Genomic DNA, 21,870 nt, shown 5'->3' on the forward strand with positions numbered 1-21,870 from the left:
TCTCATGGACAGAGGAGACTGGCAGGCTACAGTCCATGGGGTCGCAAAGAGAGGGACACAACTGAGAACATACATGTTAATAAAACCTGTATTTATTTTTCTCTTTTGTATTTCATTATAGGGAGTTTCATTATAACCAAGAACTGAAAAGCAAAGACAGAAAATTATGTGTGTACGGTCCCATCCACCTCTCCCTCCCCGCAAATACAATTTTACTAGAAGGAGATCACTATACCCACTGTCTCAATAATGCAAGCTGGATACATTCGATGTTAGTAAGCATAATTACATTATTATTTTTATGGCTTGCAAAGTATTCCTGATGAACAGATTATCTCCAGAGTCGATATCAGTAACCTTGTACGTTCTTTTTTCTTTCATTTTCTGTTCTTGAATTTATTACCTCAGGGCAAATTATTTACAAATGTTATTCTTCTATCAGAGATTAATTTTTCAGGATAGTAAAAATTGCCAAGCTGTCATTGAGGACCTTCATCTTTGGTTCCTGGGCTCGGGCAGGGTGCCTGTGTGCGTGTGCCGGGTCTACAAATTTTCTCCTATCACTTGCACGTTTGGCTGGGGAGAAGTCCATGCCTTTTTATCAGTTTCTCAAACAGGCAGAAGTTTCTCGACAAAGAAGAGCTATGATTTCCTGAGTATCATTATGTGATAGGCACAGAGCCCAGCGCAGACAGTGACCCTTCCCAGGAAGTCCATATCCCCATTTTACAGATGGGGAGCCAAAGTCGGTCTCCCTGCTCTTCCTTCCAACCTGCAAACTGCAAGTTAGTCCTGGCCGGGCTTCTCTTCCTACCAGGTTACCAGCCCGAGGCCCTTCCCCCCACGCCTCTGCAAATGCAAATGCTTGCGGTTCCCTTTTGGAATCTTCTTCCACTTAAGTACCGTCCGGCAGCACCGCCATCGGAGCTAACACTTATTGTACAATGTCTTTCATCGCTGAAGATCTTCCCTGTGGTTTCACAGACCGCTCTTTACAGATGGAGTATTGGCTAACGTTCAGGGTGTTTGGCCCCCTGGAATGCCGGCAGGCACTTTGTTGGTACCGTTTGGTTTCCTTCCGACACAGTTCACTGCATGGACAGATGTTTTAATACGTATTTTTTGGAGGAAGACCAAGTTATTTGTGGCTAGCCCACTAGACTCCACGTCTCTCGCTGCTTGCATGTCCAGGTTAGCTCCCGCTCGCCTCAGGTGGGGTCTCATTAAATATGAGACGTCGCTCGTCGCCCGATAGCACTGTCTCCGCGGAGGGAAAGCCTGGGGGCCTGCAGGCAGATAGGGTTGCGTGCGGCGCCGGTACTGCGGGAAATTCCAGCCCCGCCGAGGTCATCTCCTCTTCGTCAGGAGACGCGAAAACCCAACACCGCCTCGCCGCCTCGCCCGGGGAGGATTCTGTAACCTTCCAAAGGAAGGGATCGAGAATTGACTCAGAGTAAACACATTTTCTTTTGCTAACTGGTCACCTGCCCAGAGCCAGGTAAGTAAGACAGGGAGGGCTGAAGAAACACAAGAAATGACTCCACAGAATCCAGGGCGCGAAGACCAAAACCGACAGCGCCCACGCCTCAGGCCCTGAAGGACACGGACGCCGCGCCAGGAACCGGCACGCGGCGGGCCTCGCCTGCGCATGCGCGCTGTCTGCCGCGTCCCGGGCCGCGCAGAATCTTCGGGAAGGCGGGGGAGGAGGGGGTCGGGGCGGTCGGGGCTTTGCGCACGCGCGGCCTCAGGGCCGGGCGGAAGTGTCGTCGCCGCGCCGCCGCCGCCTGACGCACTTCCTGTTTGTTGTTGGAGAAAGGAGAGAAAGGAAAGCGCGAGGACCGTCGCCGCCTCCGCCACCGCGCCGGAGCCGAGGAGCCCCGGCCGTAGCCCCAGCGCGCCTTCCGCCGCTGGCTCCCGCGTCGTCGGTGAGGGCCGCCAGCGGCCGGGGCGAGGGCCCGGCGGCCCAGCTGACCCGGACCTCGGCTGCGGCTTGTGGGGCCGGGGGCCGAGGACTCGGGGAAGGGGCCTGAGGGCTGGAGACGGGTTTGGTGTGGGGCCGGGGCCGGGCCGGGCCGGGCGCGCCGGGGCCGGCGGCAGGCCGCGGGCCGGGCTGGGGGTCGCGCGTCGGGGCGGGCTCCGGCCGTCCCCTCGCCTCCTTCAGCGCGCCTCCCCCCGCCTCGGCCGCCGCCTGACCCGGCGGCCCCCTCCTCCCGGCGCCCTGGGGGCCCCGCGCCGGCGGTTGGGGCCGGGCGGGTGCCGGGGCCGGGCGGCGGGCTCGGGGAAGGGGGCGAGGGATCTGTCGCGTGGGAGGCTGAGGGTCTGAGTGTTTGAAGGCCCCGCGGGGACGTCCCTGAGCCCAGGAGGGAGGCGGGTTTGCGGGAGGAGTGGGGGGCCGCGTGTCCGGAACTCCCCGCCGGCTCCTCCGAAGCGTGTGGATGGTCGGTCGAAACGAAGTGTTTGGCTTTCAGCTCACCAAAACGGTTCGCTTGGTTTCTGTTCAGGGTGTATGGCAGTTTATATAACTGAAGTTTCTGTCAAGTTTTGCCCAAGTAAGGAAAGAATTGACGCAAGAAGTGAAAATTGCAAACTTGGGTTGTCTCGCGAAATGTTTTCAGAGTGTGTGTCGCCACTCAGGACGTTTCAATCTCACTGCCAACCCACGGACCACGGGAAGGACACGGCCTTTGTGGACAGGTCTCCGCACCGCCCGGGGGCTGCCTGGCACGCGTGGGCGGGGCGGCGCCCTCTGTGTTCTCAACGTTTTATCGCAGTTGTGGAATCGTGGTAAGACTTTATGGCTGGAATCTTCTAAGGCGACTAATTGATTTAGTGGAAAAGTTAGGCCGAATGACCAAAAAAGGAAAGAGAAACTCTTATCATTTGAACTTGCTCATGTTTCAGTCGCTTTTTTTCTAGTAGTTAAGCGAATCAGTGTTATCTTGATTTGTGAAAGGCATTTTGTATTTCTTTCCCCAACCTGTTTCTAGACCACCGCTCCCCTGATTGTTTCTGGGAAGTTTAATTCACACTTCTCTTGTTTCCAGTCAGGCCTCAGCTCCTGTGGGTGTGTTTGTGTGCGTTAGTCCCTCATTCCTGTCCGGCTCTGCTACGCTATGGACCCGAGTCCTCTTGCCTTTTCTGTCATGGGATTCTCCAGGCCAGAATACTGGAGTGGGTAGCCGTTCCCTTTTCCAGGGGATCTTCCCAACCCAGGGATCGAACCCAAGTCTCCTGCATTGCAGGCGGATTCTTTGCCCTCTGAGCCATTATCAATGTCCTTTGTGCGTGCTGTCTAAGGAGCTGTGGAATTTGGGGGGTTATGCAGAGTATGAACTTGGGGAGTAAATTGGCTCGGTTAGTCGTTTGTGGGTGTGGATGACTTGAAGTGGGAGGAGAACAAAAGGGGATGAGATGTTGGTTTTACAGATTGGCTTAAGCAGGCTTGGTGTTGTAGTGCTGTACAATTGGAGAAAGTTGGGAATTTAGGGGTTTTTCCAAAAATTTGACTTGTGTTCAGCACCTTCTTAAAAATACCATTGTTTTAAATTCGTTTTTCTTGACCTGAAAGTGATAGATTTGGCTGCAGGAGAGAGACTTACCTGGAGGGCTGGGTGGAGACTGTGGTTTGAGTAATACTCTGGATACTAAGTGGAGGATAGGGAGTTGTGGTGTGACTACCTGCAGCGAGTGGCAAACAATAGCCTTACTCTTCAGGTAAACCCATTGAATTTTAGGTGTTTGATCTCAGGGGAGAACCATTTTCCCTTGTATTGACTCTCTTTTGAACAGCTCCAAACAAGAGAATTGTACTCCTCACCTTTTCCACCTGGACTCAGGTTTGGGGTGAAATGCGTCTGTACCTTTCATAGTTTTAAAGAAGACACAGTTATTTTCAGTTCGGTTTTTCAGCATCGCAGTGTAATCCTCAGCGTGTCAGCTTAGTGATGTAGAGGTCACCTACCTTCCACTGGGGTGCAGTCGTATGCTCTTTCAAGGTCAGCTGTTGCTACCTTGGTTAATGCTTAAAGATGATTAAATGTCACTCTTGGTGTCTGTTGGTAAGAAGTAAGTGAACGTAGTCAGTCTTTTGATATCTTAACAGAATTTTTAGAAAGTGTGTGTTTTGTTTTTGCTTTTTCACTTCCTTGGAAATGATCTAGAATGTAGGCCTGTGTTCTGTGTTATAAACCTGGTTTGCCTAAAATTCGTCCAGGACGCCACCCAGTGGCAAGAGCAGGTTAACTGCGGGCTTATTTGTGAATTAAGATGGGATCAGTGGCAAGGTTTAAGAAGTGCTGTGGTTTCTCTTCGTGAATAAAATTTAAGAGAATTTCAAGCTTAAAAAAAGTGAAATGAAGAAAAGAGAAGTTAGTGAAGGTAAGAATAGTGCATAGAAAGACAATTTTAAAGCCTGACTGAAGAAATCAGGCTTACTGGATTTGTCAACAAGAAAAAAAGTTGGTGCTTCTGTTATAGATTATAAGGTGTTTTTCAAACTTTTATTTTTAGGGAAACATACAAAAAACAGTTGACTCCTTTTGTTTCAATATCCTACTTAAGAAATAAATGTTGGAGAGTGCTTTAGAGGGCAACCTTGCACCTATCCATTCTTTTATTAGAGTAAAATTTTTACTTTATTTCTAAACTGAAAAAAGGTAAATTTTAAAAATACTTCATTTTTAAAGTGAGGGGAGTTTCTGGAAAAAAGACTAAAAGGTTAAATTTCTAAGTGTTGCAGTATATATCAAAGTAGAGAAGGTTCCGTCTAATTTATATTCTAAACCTCACTTCAAAAGCTATACCTTATTTAGGCATAGTTTGGTTTTCTCTGAAAATTGTTAACCTATTTGTAAGGACTTCTTGACTATTCTAAATAAAAGGCAGTAGTCATCGCATTTGGCCGTGAGGCAGTGGCTCTATTTGTGTGTCAGAATACTCCAGGTATTTTAGGTTTCTTAAACTCAGGTGCAAAGATCACACGTCTTTGGAATGGTGATTTCTTTCGGCAGCTGTGACTTTGTGTCTTTTGAAATTTTCATCCTACCCTTTTCCCCGAGAGGTGGGGAAAAGGTGGCCCACTCCAGTGTTCGTGTCTGGAGAATCCCTCGGAGAGCAGAGCCTGGCAGGCTACAGTCCGTGGGGTCGCGGAGTCGGACACGGCCGAGTGACTCTCACTCACTCTTTCACTGTGTGTGTGCTGGCGCACTGGGCCCTCCTGTGAGGGCCTTTGGGCAGACCTGGAGTTTTCCATCGTGTGTTTCTGTGACTGTAGTGTTGTCCTGGACTCAGAGTGCTCAGAAAATATCGGTTGAATTGGATCCTTTTTTCCTGGTTTATCTGTGCCCCTTCTGTGGTTAATAATGGAATCCAGAGCTTAGGGGAGTTTAGAGAACAATATAGCTAGCATACAGATTGAGTTCACAAGTACCAGGACTGATGAAATACCAATACTTGCCATGTATTATTTTAATGAAAGGAAGTTAGTCATACCTGTAAGTGTCTAATGGGTGATGATTGCCAGATGAGAGAATGGTCTTGGATCTTGAGTTATAGAGGAAATAAATTCCCTTGTTTGTTTCTGGAATACTTTAAGGCATGTTGAGTAAGAACAAGATACGGAAGAAGATGATTTGTGATAAGGAATGACAGTTGACTTCTGTCTTTGCCCCCTACTCTCTGGTACATCTCGTTCATCAGATAATGAGATGATGTGGAGGAACTTGTCCACGTTCGCCATCTATTTCTTTTTAAACTTGCCCCTTTCCTTTCTATTAAGCAATAGTATTGCACAAAATTAGTTCCATGTCACAACATGAATTCAACATTTAAACAAGGTTTTAAGTTTCTCCACTCGTAAGTTAGAAGTAACAAGTATTTTGATTTGCTGATTTCTTAAGCTGAGGAATAGAGAATGTCTTCAAGAGACAAATTGCATTATGTAAAACATTGTGTAATGTGTAGCAATCTGTGGGGGCAAAACTATCTGGAAGGACGAATGTTGATTTTCTCCCTTCGGCTCCATTTTCAACATGGAGTCTCTTGGATTGGAAGGGAATAAGGAGCATTTTTATTGCAAGCAGAGCGAGGTTTTTTAGATTTAGATGGAGAGATATCTGAGAACAGTCTCTTGGGTGGAAAGATGGTTATTTAAAAATTTTTTTTTGCTGTGCTGTGTGGCATGTGGGATCTTAGTTCCCCATCCAGGGATCAGACCTGTGCCTCCTGCAGGGGGATTGAGGAGCCCAGTCTACTGGGCTGCCAGGGAATTCTCAAAGTTGTCAGGTTAGCCCAGTTACACACTTTTAATTTGTGCGGACAGGCAAGATTTGGGACGACATAGCCAAAGGACTCAGTGCAGAGATGTCTTTGTCATACCCCGAGCTTGAGGAACATGACTCGGGGTCATCGTGTAGAGGCAGGAAGACCGACATGTTGGTAGCAGTCGCGTTGGGCACAAAAGTTCTTTAGTGTCGATGAGACCATGGGGCCTGTGTAATGACTTGGCAATTCTCCTTTAGAAATTCAATAGAGACAGGGTTGTAACTTAAAAGGGACTAGTTAAGCTGTTGAAGAAACTTGGCCTTTCAGAGCTCTCTCTCAGGGCACCTCTTCTGGATGGACATTTGTGACTGTCACCTGAGGTACTTGTTTAGCACCTTGATATTCATCTTGCATGTGAATAGTTGAGTTAGAGGGAAAGGAAATGCTTCTCTGAATGGGCCATTGTAAGTTAAATTCTACACATCCATCCTCGAACCCCCCCTTAACCATTGAGATGAGCCTTGGAAGGTTTACAGATGTGTCTCAAGAGTTTGCAGGCGTTGTGGTGTGTGCCCCTTGAGACCTGTACAGTCACTCTCACTCTCAGAAGGAGGGGCGTCCTGGGAAACCCTTTCTGAGCCGCAAAGGTCTGAAGGGAAGAAGCAGTTAGCTGAGGACCCATCTTGCCCACCGATGCACAAAATAAATGGAGGGGAAGCCCAGGTGCTCACAGGCAGTTCACAGCTGTTGCTCCTCGAGGCTGAGGAGCTGTGTGTGGTCCCTGGGAAGGTGCCGCTCACTGCTGGACTGGGCACTGCTGCCAACGTTTCTTTTTCTTGTAAAAGTGAAAATCCTCTTCAAATTTCTTGTGATTGTCAAAAACAGGTACTAAATGTGGGTGTTTTTTTTTTTTTTTTTAATTATATACTTGGCTGCACCAGGTCTCAGCTGTGGCATGAGGGATCTTTAGTGGTGGCACGCCAACTCCCAGCTGTGACCATGGGATCCAGTCCCCCAGCCCGGGCCCTGCATTGGGAGCATGAGTCCCAGCCACTGGACCACCAGGGAAGCTCCGTGTGGGTCTTTCTTAAAGGTGAAGTATTGTGACGAGAGCTCTGGAAGAGCAGGGGACATCTGTGTTACTGAACTGGTCAAGGGGTGAAAGACTGCAGCAGCTGGATGTTCATACTGACGACCCCCTCTTTGTCAGCTGTGCGTCTCTCCTTCCAGGGTGCCTTGAGATAGTAGCTAAATACCGTGTGAAACCATGTTTGGTGGTAAGTACAAACAAGTACTCCTTGTTTGAGCATTTATAATTTTGGTTTTGATGTGTGTAGTGGTAGTTCAGGCCCAGGCAGACCCCGTTTTATAGCGGGTCACTTGAGTGCAGGTGTTGCCTTTTTTTTTTCCTGAACAAATTGATGGTTTGTGACAACCTTGCGTCGATCAAGTCTATTGGCCCCGTTTTTCTCACAGCATTTGCTCACTTTGTGACTGCCAGTTTGGTAATTCTCATGGTATTTCAAGGTTTTTCATTATTACGTTAATGATCTGTGATCTCTGATGTTACTATTGTAATTGTTCTAGGTCCTTCTAAGACCATCTTTGACCCTGTGTTCTGACTGCTTCACCGACCCACTGTCTTTCTCCCCCTCCTCAGGCCTCCCTGTTCTCTGAGACACAACAATACTGAAATTAGGCCAGTTATATCTCTGCAGTGGGCTCTTCAAGTGAAAGGAAGAGTCTCCCCTCTCATTTTAAATTAGAAGCCAGGAATGGAGATGTTTACTGACGAAGGCCTGTGGAAAGCTGGAGCTAGGCCTCTTGTGCTGAACAGCCAGCTTCTGAATGCAAAGAAAAGATGCTTGAAGGAAAGTGCTACTCCAGTGAACACGTGAGTGGTGAGAAAGCAGAATCGCCTTTCTGCTGTTGTGGAGAAAGCCCAGGCACAGCCCTAACTCTTGAGTTCTGTGAAGGCTGACAGAGATGAGGAAGCTGCCGGGGAAAGTCTGAAGCTGGCAGAAGCTGGTTCATGGAGTTTGAGGAAAGAAGCTGTCTCTGTGACATCAAGCGCAGGTGAAGCAGCAAGCGCTGATGTGGAAGCTGCAGCAGGTTATCCAGAAGATCGAGCGCAGAGCATCGGAGAAGGCGGCTGCACCGAGCAGCAGGTTTTCAGTGAGGATGAGTCAGCCTGACGTTGGAAGAAGACACTGTCGGGATGTTCACACTAGAGAGAAGTCAGCACCTGTCAGCATCTGAGGACAGGCAGGCTCTCTGAGAGGCTAATGTGGTGGGGGACTTGGAGCTGAAGCCAGTGCTCGACCATCTGGGAACCCTGGGGCCCTTGTGAACTACGCTAACCCTGCTCTGCCTGTGCTCTGTAAACGGAACAAGGCCTGGATGGCGGCACATCTGTCGACAGCGCGGTTTCCTGAATATTTTACACCCACTGTTGAGACCTACTGCTCAGATTAAAAAATTATTTAAAAATTACTGCTCATTGACAATGACCCGAGAACTCTGGAGATATATAGTGAAATTCATGTTCTTTTCATTCCAGCTAGCACAATCTCCATTTTGCCGCCCATGGGTCAAGGAGTAATTTTAGACTTTCCAGTCTTGTTATTTAAGAAATACACTTTGTAAGGCTATTGGTGCCATAGACAGTGATTCCTCTGATGATCTGGGCAAAGTCAGTTGAAAACTCTCTGGGAAGGACTCACTGTTCTAGATGCCCTTAAGAACATTTGCAATTCATGGGAAGAGGTCAAAACACCAACTAATTATAATTAACAGGAGTTGGGGATAAGTTGGTTCTGATCCTCATGGATGACTTGAGTTCAAGACTCAGTGGGGGAAGTAACGGCAGATGTGGTGGAGACAGCTGGAGAACTAGAATTAGAAGTGGAGCCTGAAGATGGGACTGAACTTCTGAAGTCTTATAGGAACGTGTGAGTGGATGAGGAGTTGCTTCTTTAAAAGAATGCGCAAAGAAAGTGGTTTCTTGAGATGGAATCTACTGGTGAAGATTGTTGACCTAACAGCAGATTGAGAATATTACATAAACTTAGTTGAAAAAGCAGTGGCAGTATTTGAGGATTGAGTCCAATTTTGAAAGAAGTTTGAAAGATGGCATAGGCTGGCTATAGTCACGGCATGGCCTGGTGGCATAGGCTGGCTCCGTAAACTTATTTCTTTGCCCCACTGCGTCTGTAACCTTTCCCCAATACTGTTCATACTTTCTTAATTGTGTATGCCTAAGTTTTTTTTTACATGTCTGTCTTCTGAACTTGGTAACTTGGTCCCAGAAGTGTCACGATTGTTTTTGCGTAGTAAATATACATAAATCTGCTCAGAATTACTTTAGTTTTTACTGAGAATGAGTGTGTTGATGGTATAATTGGTACCCAGAAGGTTTTGATCTGTTGAGTCAGTGAGCCAAGATACCAAGGTGGAGTGTATCGGGCGAGCCTTGGACTTCACTTACCTGGAGAGCCACAGTCGCACAAAGGGAACCTCAGGGGAGAGGGCGTGGTCGCAGGCCTGGAAAGGCTGAGGCTTAGCCCAGGTGTGTTGACCATCGAGTTCCAAGGTTTCCCAGGAGAGCTGACACAGCGCTGACAACTTGAGTTGAGAAGGGAAAAACAGTAGTGGGGTCCACTGTGCCTCCTGCAGTGGGAGGGCGGAGTGTGGGCGCCTGGACCACCAGAACATCCCTGGTGTCGGTGCTTGAAATGCATGACAGTCACTCAAGGTACCAGAGAGACAAATGCCAGGGATTTAAGGTATAGCATAAGAAATACAGTTAACGCTGCTATACGTTATATGAGCTTCCCCGATGGCTCAGATGGTAAAGAGTTAAGAGTAAGTCCTAAGAGTTCTCATCACAAGGAAAAAATACTTTTCTATTTTTTTTATTTTGTATTTATATGAGATGGTTGTCATTGTTTAGTTGCTAAGTCATGTCTGACTCTTTTGTGACCTCATGAACTGTAGCCTGCCAGGCTACAGGCTCCTCTGTCCATGGGATTTCCCAGGCAAGAATACTGGAGTGGGTTGCTAGTTCCTTCTTTAGGAGATCTTCCTGACCCAGGGATCAAACCCAAGTCTCCTGCACTGGCGGGCAGGTTCTTTACCGCTGAGCCCCCAGGGAAGCCCCATATGAGGTGACAGATGTTCACTAAACTGATGGCAGTAATCCTGTCATGATGCAGGTCAGGTTGTGATTCGGTACACCTTAAATGTGCATAGTGGTGTATGCCAGTTATGTCTCAATGAAACTGGAAGAAGAAAATACACGCCAGCCATTCTTTTGATGTTCAGAATCCCTTCTGATCTGTGGATGTTTCATCAGTTTTGTTCTCGTGTCATTTTGACGTCGTCGTACTTTTTTCTCTTTTTGACTTATTTTTAACTTTTTATTTTGAAACCATTGTGTATTTATAGAAGAGTTGCGGACCTAATACAAGAGTTTTCCTGTATGCCTCTTACCCAGCTTTCCTTAGTATAACTTGTAACCATGGTGTGTTTATGAAAAATAAACAATTAGGTTGGTATAGTACTGTTAACTACAGACTGCATTCACATCACACCAGTTTCCTGCCCCACCCCCACCCCCCAACATTCTCTTGCTGCCCCAGATACCAGTCCAGGAGCTCAGACAGCACTTAGTTATCATTTACTCTTAGTCACTTCCAAGCTTGCACTGTTCCGCCAGTCTTTGCTTGTTTTTTTCCCTGACCAGGCCTGTAGTTTTTGCTAGTAGCATCTTTACTTTGTTGACTGACAACATCTCCTAGGCTCGTGTTGTACCTTTTCTGTTCCAGACCTAGCGTTAGCTAGGGCAGTAAAGCGCCATTCCAGGAATCCCCAGTGGAGCCGACCGTGTCCTTTAGAGCTGGTTCTTTCTGGTCTGGACAGCATGTTGTATCTGTTGTGATACCGTTTGCATATTTATAGCTCATCTTGGCTGTGAGAAAAGAGGCTCCCACAGGATTTCAGAAAGGGTATCTGGTGCCACCAAAGATAGAGAAAAGTGAAGGGGTTTGAGGGGTCTGCAGTGGGCCACACAAAACTGTGGGTTGGTTTGTTGTGTGTGGGTGGAGCGGTGTGGAGCGAGGCGAGGCTTTCCAGCCGGGGAGTAGAATTATAGAAAAAGGCCAGGTGGGAGTGAGGAGGACAGAGCGTGAGATGTGGTCATGTTCTATTTGGAGTGTCTTGTCAGACGTCCAAGTGGCTGTGTTGAGAGCCATCTGTCTATTTGTGTCTGAAATGCCAAAGTGAGGCCTGTGGTTGGGGCTAACAGGAGGGAATCATTGCTCCATAAACGGTATTTCAATAACAGAGCAGATGAAAGCGCGGGAGTAGGGTGAGAGGGCTCTGAGTCCCCGGCGTTCCCACAGCTGACTGAGGGGAGCAGGCGGGCAGGTAGAAGGCAAACTGGGGGCCTCCGAGAAGAAAGCCCGTGTGTGCTCGGGTTTGCCAAGCCCACCAGCCTGAGCCCTGAAAATGTGCCCTGGGTGTTAACGGGGGAAGCGCTTCCTCGTGACCGTAAATCAGAGTAAAGTTCAAGCGGTGGGCCGGCCGGGTGCTGGCCAGGACTGTGGTGGAGGCACTTCCTTCTGGGGCAGTCTCCACTAAGAAAGAGCGAGCCCCCATGGCCGAGTGCCTCTGTCCCCGGGGCTGGTGCCTGTGAAGCTTGTGTGCCCCCCAGCCCAGGGCTGGTCCTGGGGGTGGACGGCTCATCCCAGGGGGTGCTGCAGGTGCCAGCAGTGGTCACCTCTGGTGGACATAGCCCGAGTTGAGGCCCATCCTGCCGCATCTGTGCTGCCTGCCTCAAGGGTCTTGCTCTTCCCACCATGGTCAGCACAGACACTGGCGCCTTGTTGCCAATGCAGGGCAACGCAATTGGATTTAGGACACGGTGAGCTTTGCACTAGGAACAAAGGTGTGTTCTTGTTCACCCGCTAAGTTGTGTCCCCACGGACTGTTTGTGACCCCACGGACTGCAACACGCCAAGCTTCCCTGACCTTCTCTGTCTGCTGAAGTGGGCTCAGACTCACGTCCGTTGAGTCAGCGGTGCCATCCAGCCATCTCATCCTGTCGCCCCCTTCTCCTCCTGCCCTCAGTCTCTCCCAGCATCAGGGTCTTTTCCGTGAGTCAGCTCTTCACACCAGGTGGCCAGAGTATTGGAGCTTCAGCTTTAGTGTCAGTCAGTTGACTCCAGGTCTTGTTTTGCTGACTGTATAGAGCTTCTCCATGTTTGACTGCAAAGATTTTGACGTTGGCCATCTGGTGATGTCTGTGTGTAGAGTTGTCTCTGGTGTTGCTGAAAGAAGGTGTTTGCTATGACCCGTGAATTCCCTTGACAGAGCCTTTGCCCTGCTTCATTTTATACTCCAAAGCCAGACTTGCCTGTTACTCCAGGTATCTCTCGACTTGCTACTTTTCGCATTCCAATCCCCAATGATGGAAAAGACATCTTTTTTTTTTTGGTGTTCCAAAAAGTCTCCTGAGGCTTCACAGAACCATTCAGCTGTAGCTTACTCGACATTAGTGGTTGGGCATAGACTTGGGTTACCAGGGTGTTGAGTGGTGTGCCTTGGAAGTGAGCCGAGATGATTGTGTCATTTTTAGATTGCACCCCAGTACTGCATTTTGGACCTTTTTGTTGACGTGAGGGGTACTCCATTTCTTCTAAGGGATTCTTGCCCGCATTAGTAGTTTTAATTGTCATCTGAGTTAAATTCACCCATTCCCATCCATTTTAGTTCACTGATTCCTAAAAGTGTCAGTGTTCATTCTTGCCATCTTGACCATGTCAAGTTTACCTGATTCATGGACCTAACATTACAGGTTTATATACAATATTCTTTACAGCGTTAAACTTTACTTTCACCACCAGACACATCCAAAACTCAGCATCACTTCAGCTTTGGCCCAACCTCTTCATTCTTTCTGGGACTATTTCTCTGCTCTTTGCCAGTAGCATTTTAGACACTTACTGACCCGGGGTTACTCATCTCTGGCGTCATATCTTTTTGCCTTTTCATACAGTTAATGGGGTTCTTGGGGCAAGAATATTGGAGTGGTTTGCCATTCTCCCCTCCAGTGGAGCATTTTTTGTTAGAACTATCCACCTTGAAACGCCCGTCTTGGGTGGCTGGGCACGACATGGTTCATAGCTTCATTGAGTTAAACCTGACTGTGATCCATGTGATCACTTTGGTTAGCTTTCTGTGATTGTGTTTTTGGTTCTGGAGGCTGTGGGATTGTAGTTCTTGCTGCTTCTGTCTACCCTCTGACGGATGAGGATTAATGGATGAGGATTAATGGCTTATGCAGGTTTCCTGATGGGAGGGACTGGCTGTGGGGAAAAATGAGCCTTGCTCTGGTGGAGACCCTCGCACACTCACAGGCACGTCTGGTGCAGTCTCCTGTGGGGTCACTGCTCCTTTCCCCCCTGTCCTGGTGCACACAGGCTGTTGTTTGCTGCTGTTGTCTGCAGGAGTCTGTTTCCCCCTTCAGGAGGTTCTGAAGTGTCTTAAGTGGTGGCATCCGGTACACTGGTGACCTGGTCACATGTGGTCAGGCAGTGGCTTACTGTTAGGAGAGGGAAGCTCCGTCCTGAGGCCTCTCCCCACGTCCCTTTGGTGACTGTGGTCTGGTGGTGTCTCTCCACATGCCTTGTTTCTGCCGGGTGCTGAGATGTCCCCTCGTAGCTGCAGCAGCTGAAGCTCAGAAGTCAGAGTAACCGCCGAGGGAGTCACTCGTCGGCAGAGGGTCGGTTAGGCGAGTCTCCTGTTGGCTGAGAGTCCGTTGTTAGCAGACTGAAGCACAGGTGCCGCCTGCTGGCTCCTGCTGCGCTCCAGCTGCCCTTGGCCCTGGGCAGGTGTCTCATCCCCGAAGGCGTGCGGTTGCTACCTTCCATGGCGCCTACCAGCCATGGCTTCTGAGCAGTGTGCTTTGGATTGTGGAACTACCAGTGAAGAGCACTTCTGTCTTATAATTGGGTGCTCACTCCCATGTCTGATTGCATTTAAAACGAGATCCCCAGTATTTTATGTTGAGCATATGCAGACACAGTCGAAAAAAACTGGACATTGAAAAAGGTACACCTCCAGTTAGTGTTTTGTTAATCTTGTTATGTGTCTATCACAGCTGATTTTAACGTTAAAGTGGATAAGTACAAGAAAAATTTTTTTTTTCTATTTTGTAATTTAAAAAAAACTCTGGGATTTTATTTGATGAAGATATCTATTAATATTTTTATATTCTAAATACTGGCAAATGTTGTCTGTTTGGAGTTCTTAACTTTCTAACGTCTGTAGCTTTTATTAATGTATTTGAGGTCCTTAATTTCACTTTGGCCAGTTGATGAAATTGATATGTAGTCCTAACATCCTTATAATTTTTTTGACCCAAAGGCGTTCTTAAAAAACGTTTGTTACCACAGCTGTTTCTTTGTGGTCTCAGGTGGTGGTTAAGTTTACTCCACCTTGTGGGTGTGTGCTTGGTGTTTTATAGTAGTTAGCTTCAGGTCCCTGTTTTATGTCCCATTACATCAGGTCTGTTAAATGTGCTCAGATCTTACAAGTTAACTCTGTCTGATATGATTGTGGGTGTGTCTTTTTAAAAATGTTTTTACTTATGAAATTCAACATAGCTTATTTTTTACTTGACAGAAAATGCACCCTGTTCTAAGTGAAAGCTTCAGGGCATCACGTTCACATTGTTGTCTGTCTTATCAGCACCGTCATCTCCAGAATGTTTCTGTGCTCCCACTTGGAAACTCTGTGCCCACTAAATGGTCACTCCCCCTCCCCCTCCCATCCAGGCCTGCAGGGATGTTTCCTTTTCCCCCTTGTAACACGCGTCCTGATTGGAAGTTGTCGAGGCCCTGTGAGTTTATCCCCGAGAATCTGTGGTTCCTCAGTGGGCCGTGTTCCACCGCTTCCTTCCATAGACTCCTGTTTTGGACACAGCTTCCTTGGTGTTGCCTCGTGCATCTTTCCTGTCTTTCCTACGCCATAACTTTGGATTTTTTTCTGTCTCTTGAGTGTACAGTTGACCCTTGAACAATGTGGGACTTAGAGGTGCAGACCCCCCACAGTTGAAAAGCCGTGCATGACTCTTGACTCCCCCAAAACTTACCTAATAGCCTACTGCTGCCTGGAGCCTTACCAATAACGAACATTGATTAGCACATACTTTGTGTGTTATGTTGCTGTATTCCTAAAGTAAGCTAGAGAAAATATTAAAAAAATTTTTAAAGAGAAATTGTATTAACTATATTTATTTATTGATACCATAAGTTTATATTTTTACAAGATGGATTGTCTGTTAGTACCTACATCAATATTGTCTTACATGATACCAAATCCTGCAGATGTGTTAGTAACACAGGCCAAGAAAAATGAAAAGATAATGTAAAGAAGAAATTCACTGTTGTTTATAAGTATAATTCATCCATTATAACGAAGTGGGAGCAGTATGGTTGCTTTATGGCCACCTAGTGTGATCAATGATTGTTCACAGTAGCCTAGCCTATACACTAGTGAATCTATTGTGACATACAGCATGGCACTCATTCATAATACGGTATTGGAAACACTTTTTTTTTTTTTTTTTAAACCACCTACCTATGATGATCAACTGATACTGGGGGTATGTAATCCTTTGAAAGCAAAGTTACAGAACAGAAAACTAAAATGTTGCTGTTCAATCAATCATTTTGTATTAAATGTCACTCCTTTATGCCTTTGCATTCTTGACACACTTAAAAATTTTTTTTTCAGTATTTCTAGGCTACATGGTTCTTTTGTGAGCTTTTTCAAGTTGTTGTAAGTCTCCAAAAATTTTTTACCAATATGTTTATTGAGAAAAATGTGCACGCAAGTAGACCTGTGCAGCCAAACCCGCTTTATTCAAAGGTCATTTGTAGGTTTTTTAAAAATTAAGTTTTGATGAAATTACGGTACACAACGCACACCGTAAACTTACACAAGTAACCTTGTGTCAATTGTATCTGGATAAAGCTAGAAACATTTCCTAAAACAATTTTAGGAAGTCATTGATCTTAATTTTGTTACTGTTTGAATTACATGAGTTAATGTTTACAGAACACGTAGAATTATTCCCACTAAACGTGTTTTGTTAAAATAAAAAATATTAAAGTCCTGCCTTGTGATTTTTCACAAAGTTTCCTGTGTGTGCCTTCTTCTCATCGATAAGGTTACATCTTATTTTTTAAAAATGAGGTATAATTGACTGGAGGCATGTTTATTTGAATCGTTTATATATCGCTGTGATTGCCACCTGAGTTAGCTGACACCCCTTTCATTATGAAATTAATCGTTTCTTTGGAGGGATGACATCTAAGACCTGGTTCCTTAGTGACTCTGCATGAATGACAGTCCTGTTGGCAGCAGTGGCCGTGTGGGTATTAGGTCTCCGTTGCTCACTGAGACGCCCCACACCGTCTGGTGTGCACGACCTGGTGGTGGTGTCACCTGCTCTCCTGGGCTCAGTGGCAAAGTGCGTGCCCGCAGTGCAGGAGGTGCGGGTTCCATCCCTGGTCAGAAGATCCTCTGGAGGAGGAAACAGCACCCCACTCCAGTGTTCTTGCCTGGAGAATCCCAGGGACAGAGGAGCCTGGCGAGTGCAGTCCATGGGGTCGCAAAGGGTCGGACATGACGGAGCAGCTAAGCAACAAACTTCTCCAGCACAGCTTTCTTTGTCTCCCCATCCTGGGATTGTACTTGGCGGCTTTGGGGTGCTGGGAGCATTCTGGGTTAGTGGAGGTGGTGGTTTTGCCTCCACGGTCCCCAGGCTCAGTGCATCGATTCTCAGTGGTGCTGTTGTTCGGTTTGGGGGGAGTTTTTCTCGTCCCCTTTTCCTGCAGTTACAGCCTTTCATTTCAGTCGCTCAGTCATGTCTGACTCTTTGCAACCCCATGGACTGCAGCACACCAGGCTTCCCTGTCCATCACCGACTCCTAGAGCTACTCAAATTCATGAACATCGCGTTGGTGATGCCATCCAACCCTCTCGTCCTCTGTCAACCCCTTCTCCCGCATTCAATCTTTCTCAGCATCAGGGTCTGGGAGTCAGTTCTTTGCATCAGGTGGCCAAAGTATTGGCGCTTCAGCATCAGTCCTTCCAATGAATATTGAGGTCTGATTTCCTTTAGGATGGACTGGTTGGATCTCCTTGCAGTCCAAGGGACTCTCAAGAGTCTTCTCCAACACCACAGTTCAAAAGCATCAATTTTTCAGCACTCAGCTTTCTTTGTAGTCCAACTCTCACATCCATGACTACTGGAAAAACCATAGCTTTGACTATCGGGACATTTGTTGTCAAAGTAATGTCTCTGCTTTTTAATACGCTGTCTAGGTTTGTCATAGGTTTTCTTCCAAGGAGCAAGTGTCTTTTAATTTCATGGCTGCAGTCAACCGTCTGCAATGATTTTGGAACCTAAAAAGATAGTCTGCCACTGTTTCCACTGTTTCCCCATCTATTTGCCATGAAGTGATGGGACCAGATGCCATGATCTTAGTTTTCTGAATGTTGAGCTTTAAGCCAACTTTTTCACTCTCTTCTTTCACTTTCATCAAGAGGCTTTTTAGTTCCTCTTCACTTTCTGTCATAATGGTGGTGTTATCTGCATGTCTGAGGTTATTATTTCTCCTGGCAATCTTGATTCCAGTTTGTGCTTCATCCAGCCCAGCATTTCACATGATGTACTCTGCATATAAGTTAAATAAACATGATGACAAATTCCAGTCTTGACATAACTCCTTTCCCAGTTTGGAACCAGTCTGTTGTTCCATGTCCAGTTCTAACTGTTGCTTTTTGACTGGCATATAGATTTCTTAGGAGGCAGGTCAGGTGGTCTGGTATTCCCATCTCTTGAAGAATTTCCCACAGTTTGTTGTGATCCAAACAGTCAAAGGCTTTTGCGTAGTCAGTAAAGCAAAAGGAGATGCTTCTCTCAAATTCTCTTGCTTCTTCAATGATCCAACTGATGTTGGCAATTTGATCTCTGGTTCCTCTGCCTTTTCTAAAACCAGCTTGAACATGGGGAAGCTCATGGATCACATACTGTTGAAGCCCGGCTTGGAGAATTTTGAGCATGACTTTGCTAGTGTATGAGATGAGTGCTAGAACTAACACCCCCAAAGACGTCCTTTTCATCGTAGGGACTGGAATGCAAAAGTAGGAAGGCAAGAGACACCTGGAGTAACAGGCAGATTTGGCCTTGGACTACAGAATGAAGCCGGGCAAAGGCTAACAGTTTTGCCAAGAGAACGCACTGGTCGTAGCAAACACCCTCTTCCTACAACACAAGAGGAGACTCTACACATGGACATCACCAGATGGTCAACACTGAAATCAGATTGATCATATTCTTTGCAGCCATAGAATGGAGAAGCTCTATACAGTCAGCAAAAACAAGACTGGGAGCTGACTGTGGCTCAGATCATGAACTCCTTGTTGCCAAATTCAGACTAATTGAAGAAAGTAAGGAAAACCACTAGACCATTCAGGTATGACCTAAATCAAATCCTTTACGATTATACACTGGAAGTGACAAATAAATTCATGGTATTAGATCTGATAGAGTGCCTGAAGAGGTTGGACATTGTACAGGAGGCAGAGAGCAAGACCATCCCCAAGAAAAAGAAATGCAAAAAAAGCAAAATGGCTGTCTGAGGAGGCCTTACAAAAGAAGGGAAGCGAAAGACAAAGGAGAAAAGGAAGGATATACCCATTTGAACGCAGAGTCCAAAGAATAGCAAGGAGAGATAAGAAAGCATTCCTCAGTTATCAGTGCAAAAGAAACAGAGGAAAACAATAGAATGGGAAAGGCTAGAGATCTCTTCAAGAAAATTAGAGATAGCAAGGGAACATTTCATGCAAAGACAGGATCAGTAAAGGACAGAAATGGTATGAACCTAACAGAAGCAGAAGATATTAGGAAGAGGTGGCAAGAATAAACAGAGCTATATAATAAAGATCTTTATGACCTAGTTAATCACGATGGTGTGATCACTCACTTAGAGCCAGACATCCTGGAATGTGAAGTCAAGTGGGCCTTAGGAAGCATCACTATGAACAAAGCTAGTGGAGGTGATGGAATTCCAGTTGAGCTCTTTCAAGCCCTAAAAGATGATGCTGGGAAAGTGCTGCACTCAATATGCCAGCAAATTTGGAAAACTCAGCAGTGGCCACAGGACTGGAAAAGGTCAGTTTTCACTCCAGTCCCAAAGGCGGTGCCAAGGAGTGTTACAGCCTTTAGGGGACCTGTATTTTGTGAGTCCTCATCGCAGCCGTTAGTTTCCTGTCCCCTAAAACAAGTCCCATCCTGAAGACGCAGCAACACCGCCCCCCCCCCCCCCCAATCTCGGGGTCACTGTTTTTGGTGTAATTAATTCTGTTTCTGGCACTTGAGCTCCTGCTTTCCTGGGCGCCCAGCTGGCTCTTCAGATGTGTGTGTTGGGTTTTTACCTAACATTTCTAGGGATTTTGAGTTGGTCAGAGGGGTTTCTACTTTTGATTCTGCTTTGATATCTATTCTGCATGAAGTCCTTGGACTGGTAAGAAGGGCTTTTCCCTGTGTCTTTCTGACCCTCAGATAGACGCAGCCTGCCTTCTGTAGAGTCCAGGAGGGCCGTGCAGGCGGGTGTGCATGCCTGCGTGCTGAGTCACGGTGCGGCGGACTTGTGTTTTTACCATGAGCTGCTCCCCAGTGTGGAACAGTGGGAACACAATACAGCTGTGCGCTCTGTGTTGAGAGACACGCTGTGTCCCGTTGCGGCAGTGTTTATATCTAACCTCAGCAGAATGGTCTCAGGGAGGGTATGGCCTCGTAGATTTGTTTACAGTCAGAACGTTTCTTCTCAAAATCTGGTCCTAGAATTTGGGGAAAGGCTACTGAAAGCCTGGCTTCAGTTTAGCGCTCAGTTGCCTGACAGAAAAACTTGATTTATTGGCTGAAATTATTTTGCAGGCTTGTGTGGTGTAGGCCTGTTTCATGTCAGTTGTTGGTCGTTGGTTTAGTGAGGTGACTTAGCAGTCAGAGTAAAGGCGAACGCTCGCTGGATTTCACATCTTGAGAGGTGGCAGGTGTGTCGGGCGTGATTGGCATGTGACTCGAGGCCGCATCTTCGTAGAGCAGGCGGGGCAGGTCCCTACCCTGGGAGCCCCTGCAGGCCCGCTCTGAGGCTGCCCTCTTCCTGTGCTGCCAGCAGGGCGGTGCTGCGTTTGTTTCCACATCAGATGCTGGAGGCCCGGGAGGCAGTTACAGGAGCAGCCCCGAGTCCGAGCCGGCGGGGGCAGCCTGCCGTGGGCAGCCTGCCATGGAGGGTGTCCGTGGTTCCTTGTGGCGTCCCCAGGCCGGGCACAAGGTGTTCATCAGGTGGCTGCAGTCTTGCCCAGCGCCTGGCACAGGGTGTGAGGAGGGGACGACACTCCCGTCGGTCTGGACCAGGGACCTGGCAGCTGGTGGGCAGTGGGCCCCAAGGCTGCTGCAGAGTCACCTGTCGGTTTTATTTAGTTGAGGCTATTCTTAGCTTATTTCAAAGCGTTTTTTCCTACATCAGGAAGGGTCTTAGGGTGTGAGACTTGGAAGCGGCTCCCAGACAAGGCTCTGGCCCGACAGGCTGGTGGTTAATGCCCAGGCAAGGTGACATCTCCCACCTCCTGCTCCGTCCCCCCCACCCCGTACCCCCGCTACCAGCCCAGCCTGGGCCGTCTCGTCACTGACCATGGATTTCTGATTGCAGGACTTGTTCCAGCAGCCTGTTAAAACATGGTGGATTACTATGAAGTTCTAGGTGTGCAGAGACACGCCTCGGCCGAGGATATTAAAAAGGCGTAAGTAATTGTATTCTGAAAGAGTGCATCTGGGCACCTGCGGTGTGAGTTTGCACGGCCTGTGGAAACCGAATGGCAGTTTGCGTGCTGTGAGTTTGCTGCGCACTAGTTGGAATGTTAGGTAGCGCTTAGCAACTTAGCTTGTGCCTCTTGAGACCTAGGCCCACCTGTCACTCAGGGAGAAGGCCACTTGGTTTCCTCTGGTACTTTATCTTGGGACATGGATTCCATTTCTGCTGGAATTAGATCATAAACTCACTGAGTATATGAAATTAGCCCAAAGAGCTTTGATGTTGGACTTAGCAGTGGAGCAGCCTTGGTGCTCGTGGGTGTCACTGTTCCATCCTCAGTGGGTTGCTCCCAGCCCCTGTCGTGTGGCCGGCTCGGGTCCATGCTGGGGTTTGAGCCCTGCACCGCTGTGTCCTTGCTCGGCTCTGTGGCCGCACGTGAGGCCAGTCTCCGCTCCCAGGCAGCTCCCAGGGTGCACTGAAGTCTGTTAGTTCACTTGGTGTTAATGTATAGCAGGACATGGATGGTGTTTTAGCTGTGTCACGGGAGGCCGTGGGATTTCTCACACTGCGCCTGGCCACATCCAGGATCGGCGTGGTGCAGTGATTGTGCTCTTCTTAAATAAGGTGTGAATGGCGTGAAGATCAGCACCAAGAGGGGCGGGCCTGGCGTCTGTGTTCTCACCTGCGGGTGTGGTGGGGAGCGTCACTGGTGCTGTCCCTG

The 21,870-nt window shown here is 47.6% G+C and overlaps 1 protein-coding gene across 4 annotated transcripts in view; it reads left to right on the top strand.

Annotated features, from left to right (window-relative positions):
* Positions 1-1,835: 1,835 nt before the first annotated feature.
* DNAJB6 (DnaJ heat shock protein family (Hsp40) member B6) overlaps positions 1,836-21,870 on the top strand; it is a 52,158-nt gene continuing 32,123 nt past the window's right edge. For 3 of the 4 annotated variants that reach the window (XM_061415334.1, XM_061415336.1, XM_061415337.1), the window contains exons 1-2: positions 1,836-1,925; positions 21,048-21,138. In XM_061415334.1, coding sequence (XP_061271318.1) covers positions 21,074-21,138 — 65 coding nt within the window. In that variant the 5' untranslated portion in view covers positions 1,836-1,925; positions 21,048-21,073. Of the gene's footprint in view, positions 1,926-2,503; positions 2,785-21,047; positions 21,139-21,870 lie in introns of those variants that run through there. The other variant, XM_061415335.1, reaches the window with a different exon arrangement.

The sequence above is a fragment of the Bos javanicus genome, chromosome 4 (assembly GCF_032452875.1).
Source record: "Bos javanicus breed banteng chromosome 4, ARS-OSU_banteng_1.0, whole genome shotgun sequence".
NCBI classification, from domain to species: domain Eukaryota; kingdom Metazoa; phylum Chordata; class Mammalia; order Artiodactyla; family Bovidae; genus Bos; species Bos javanicus.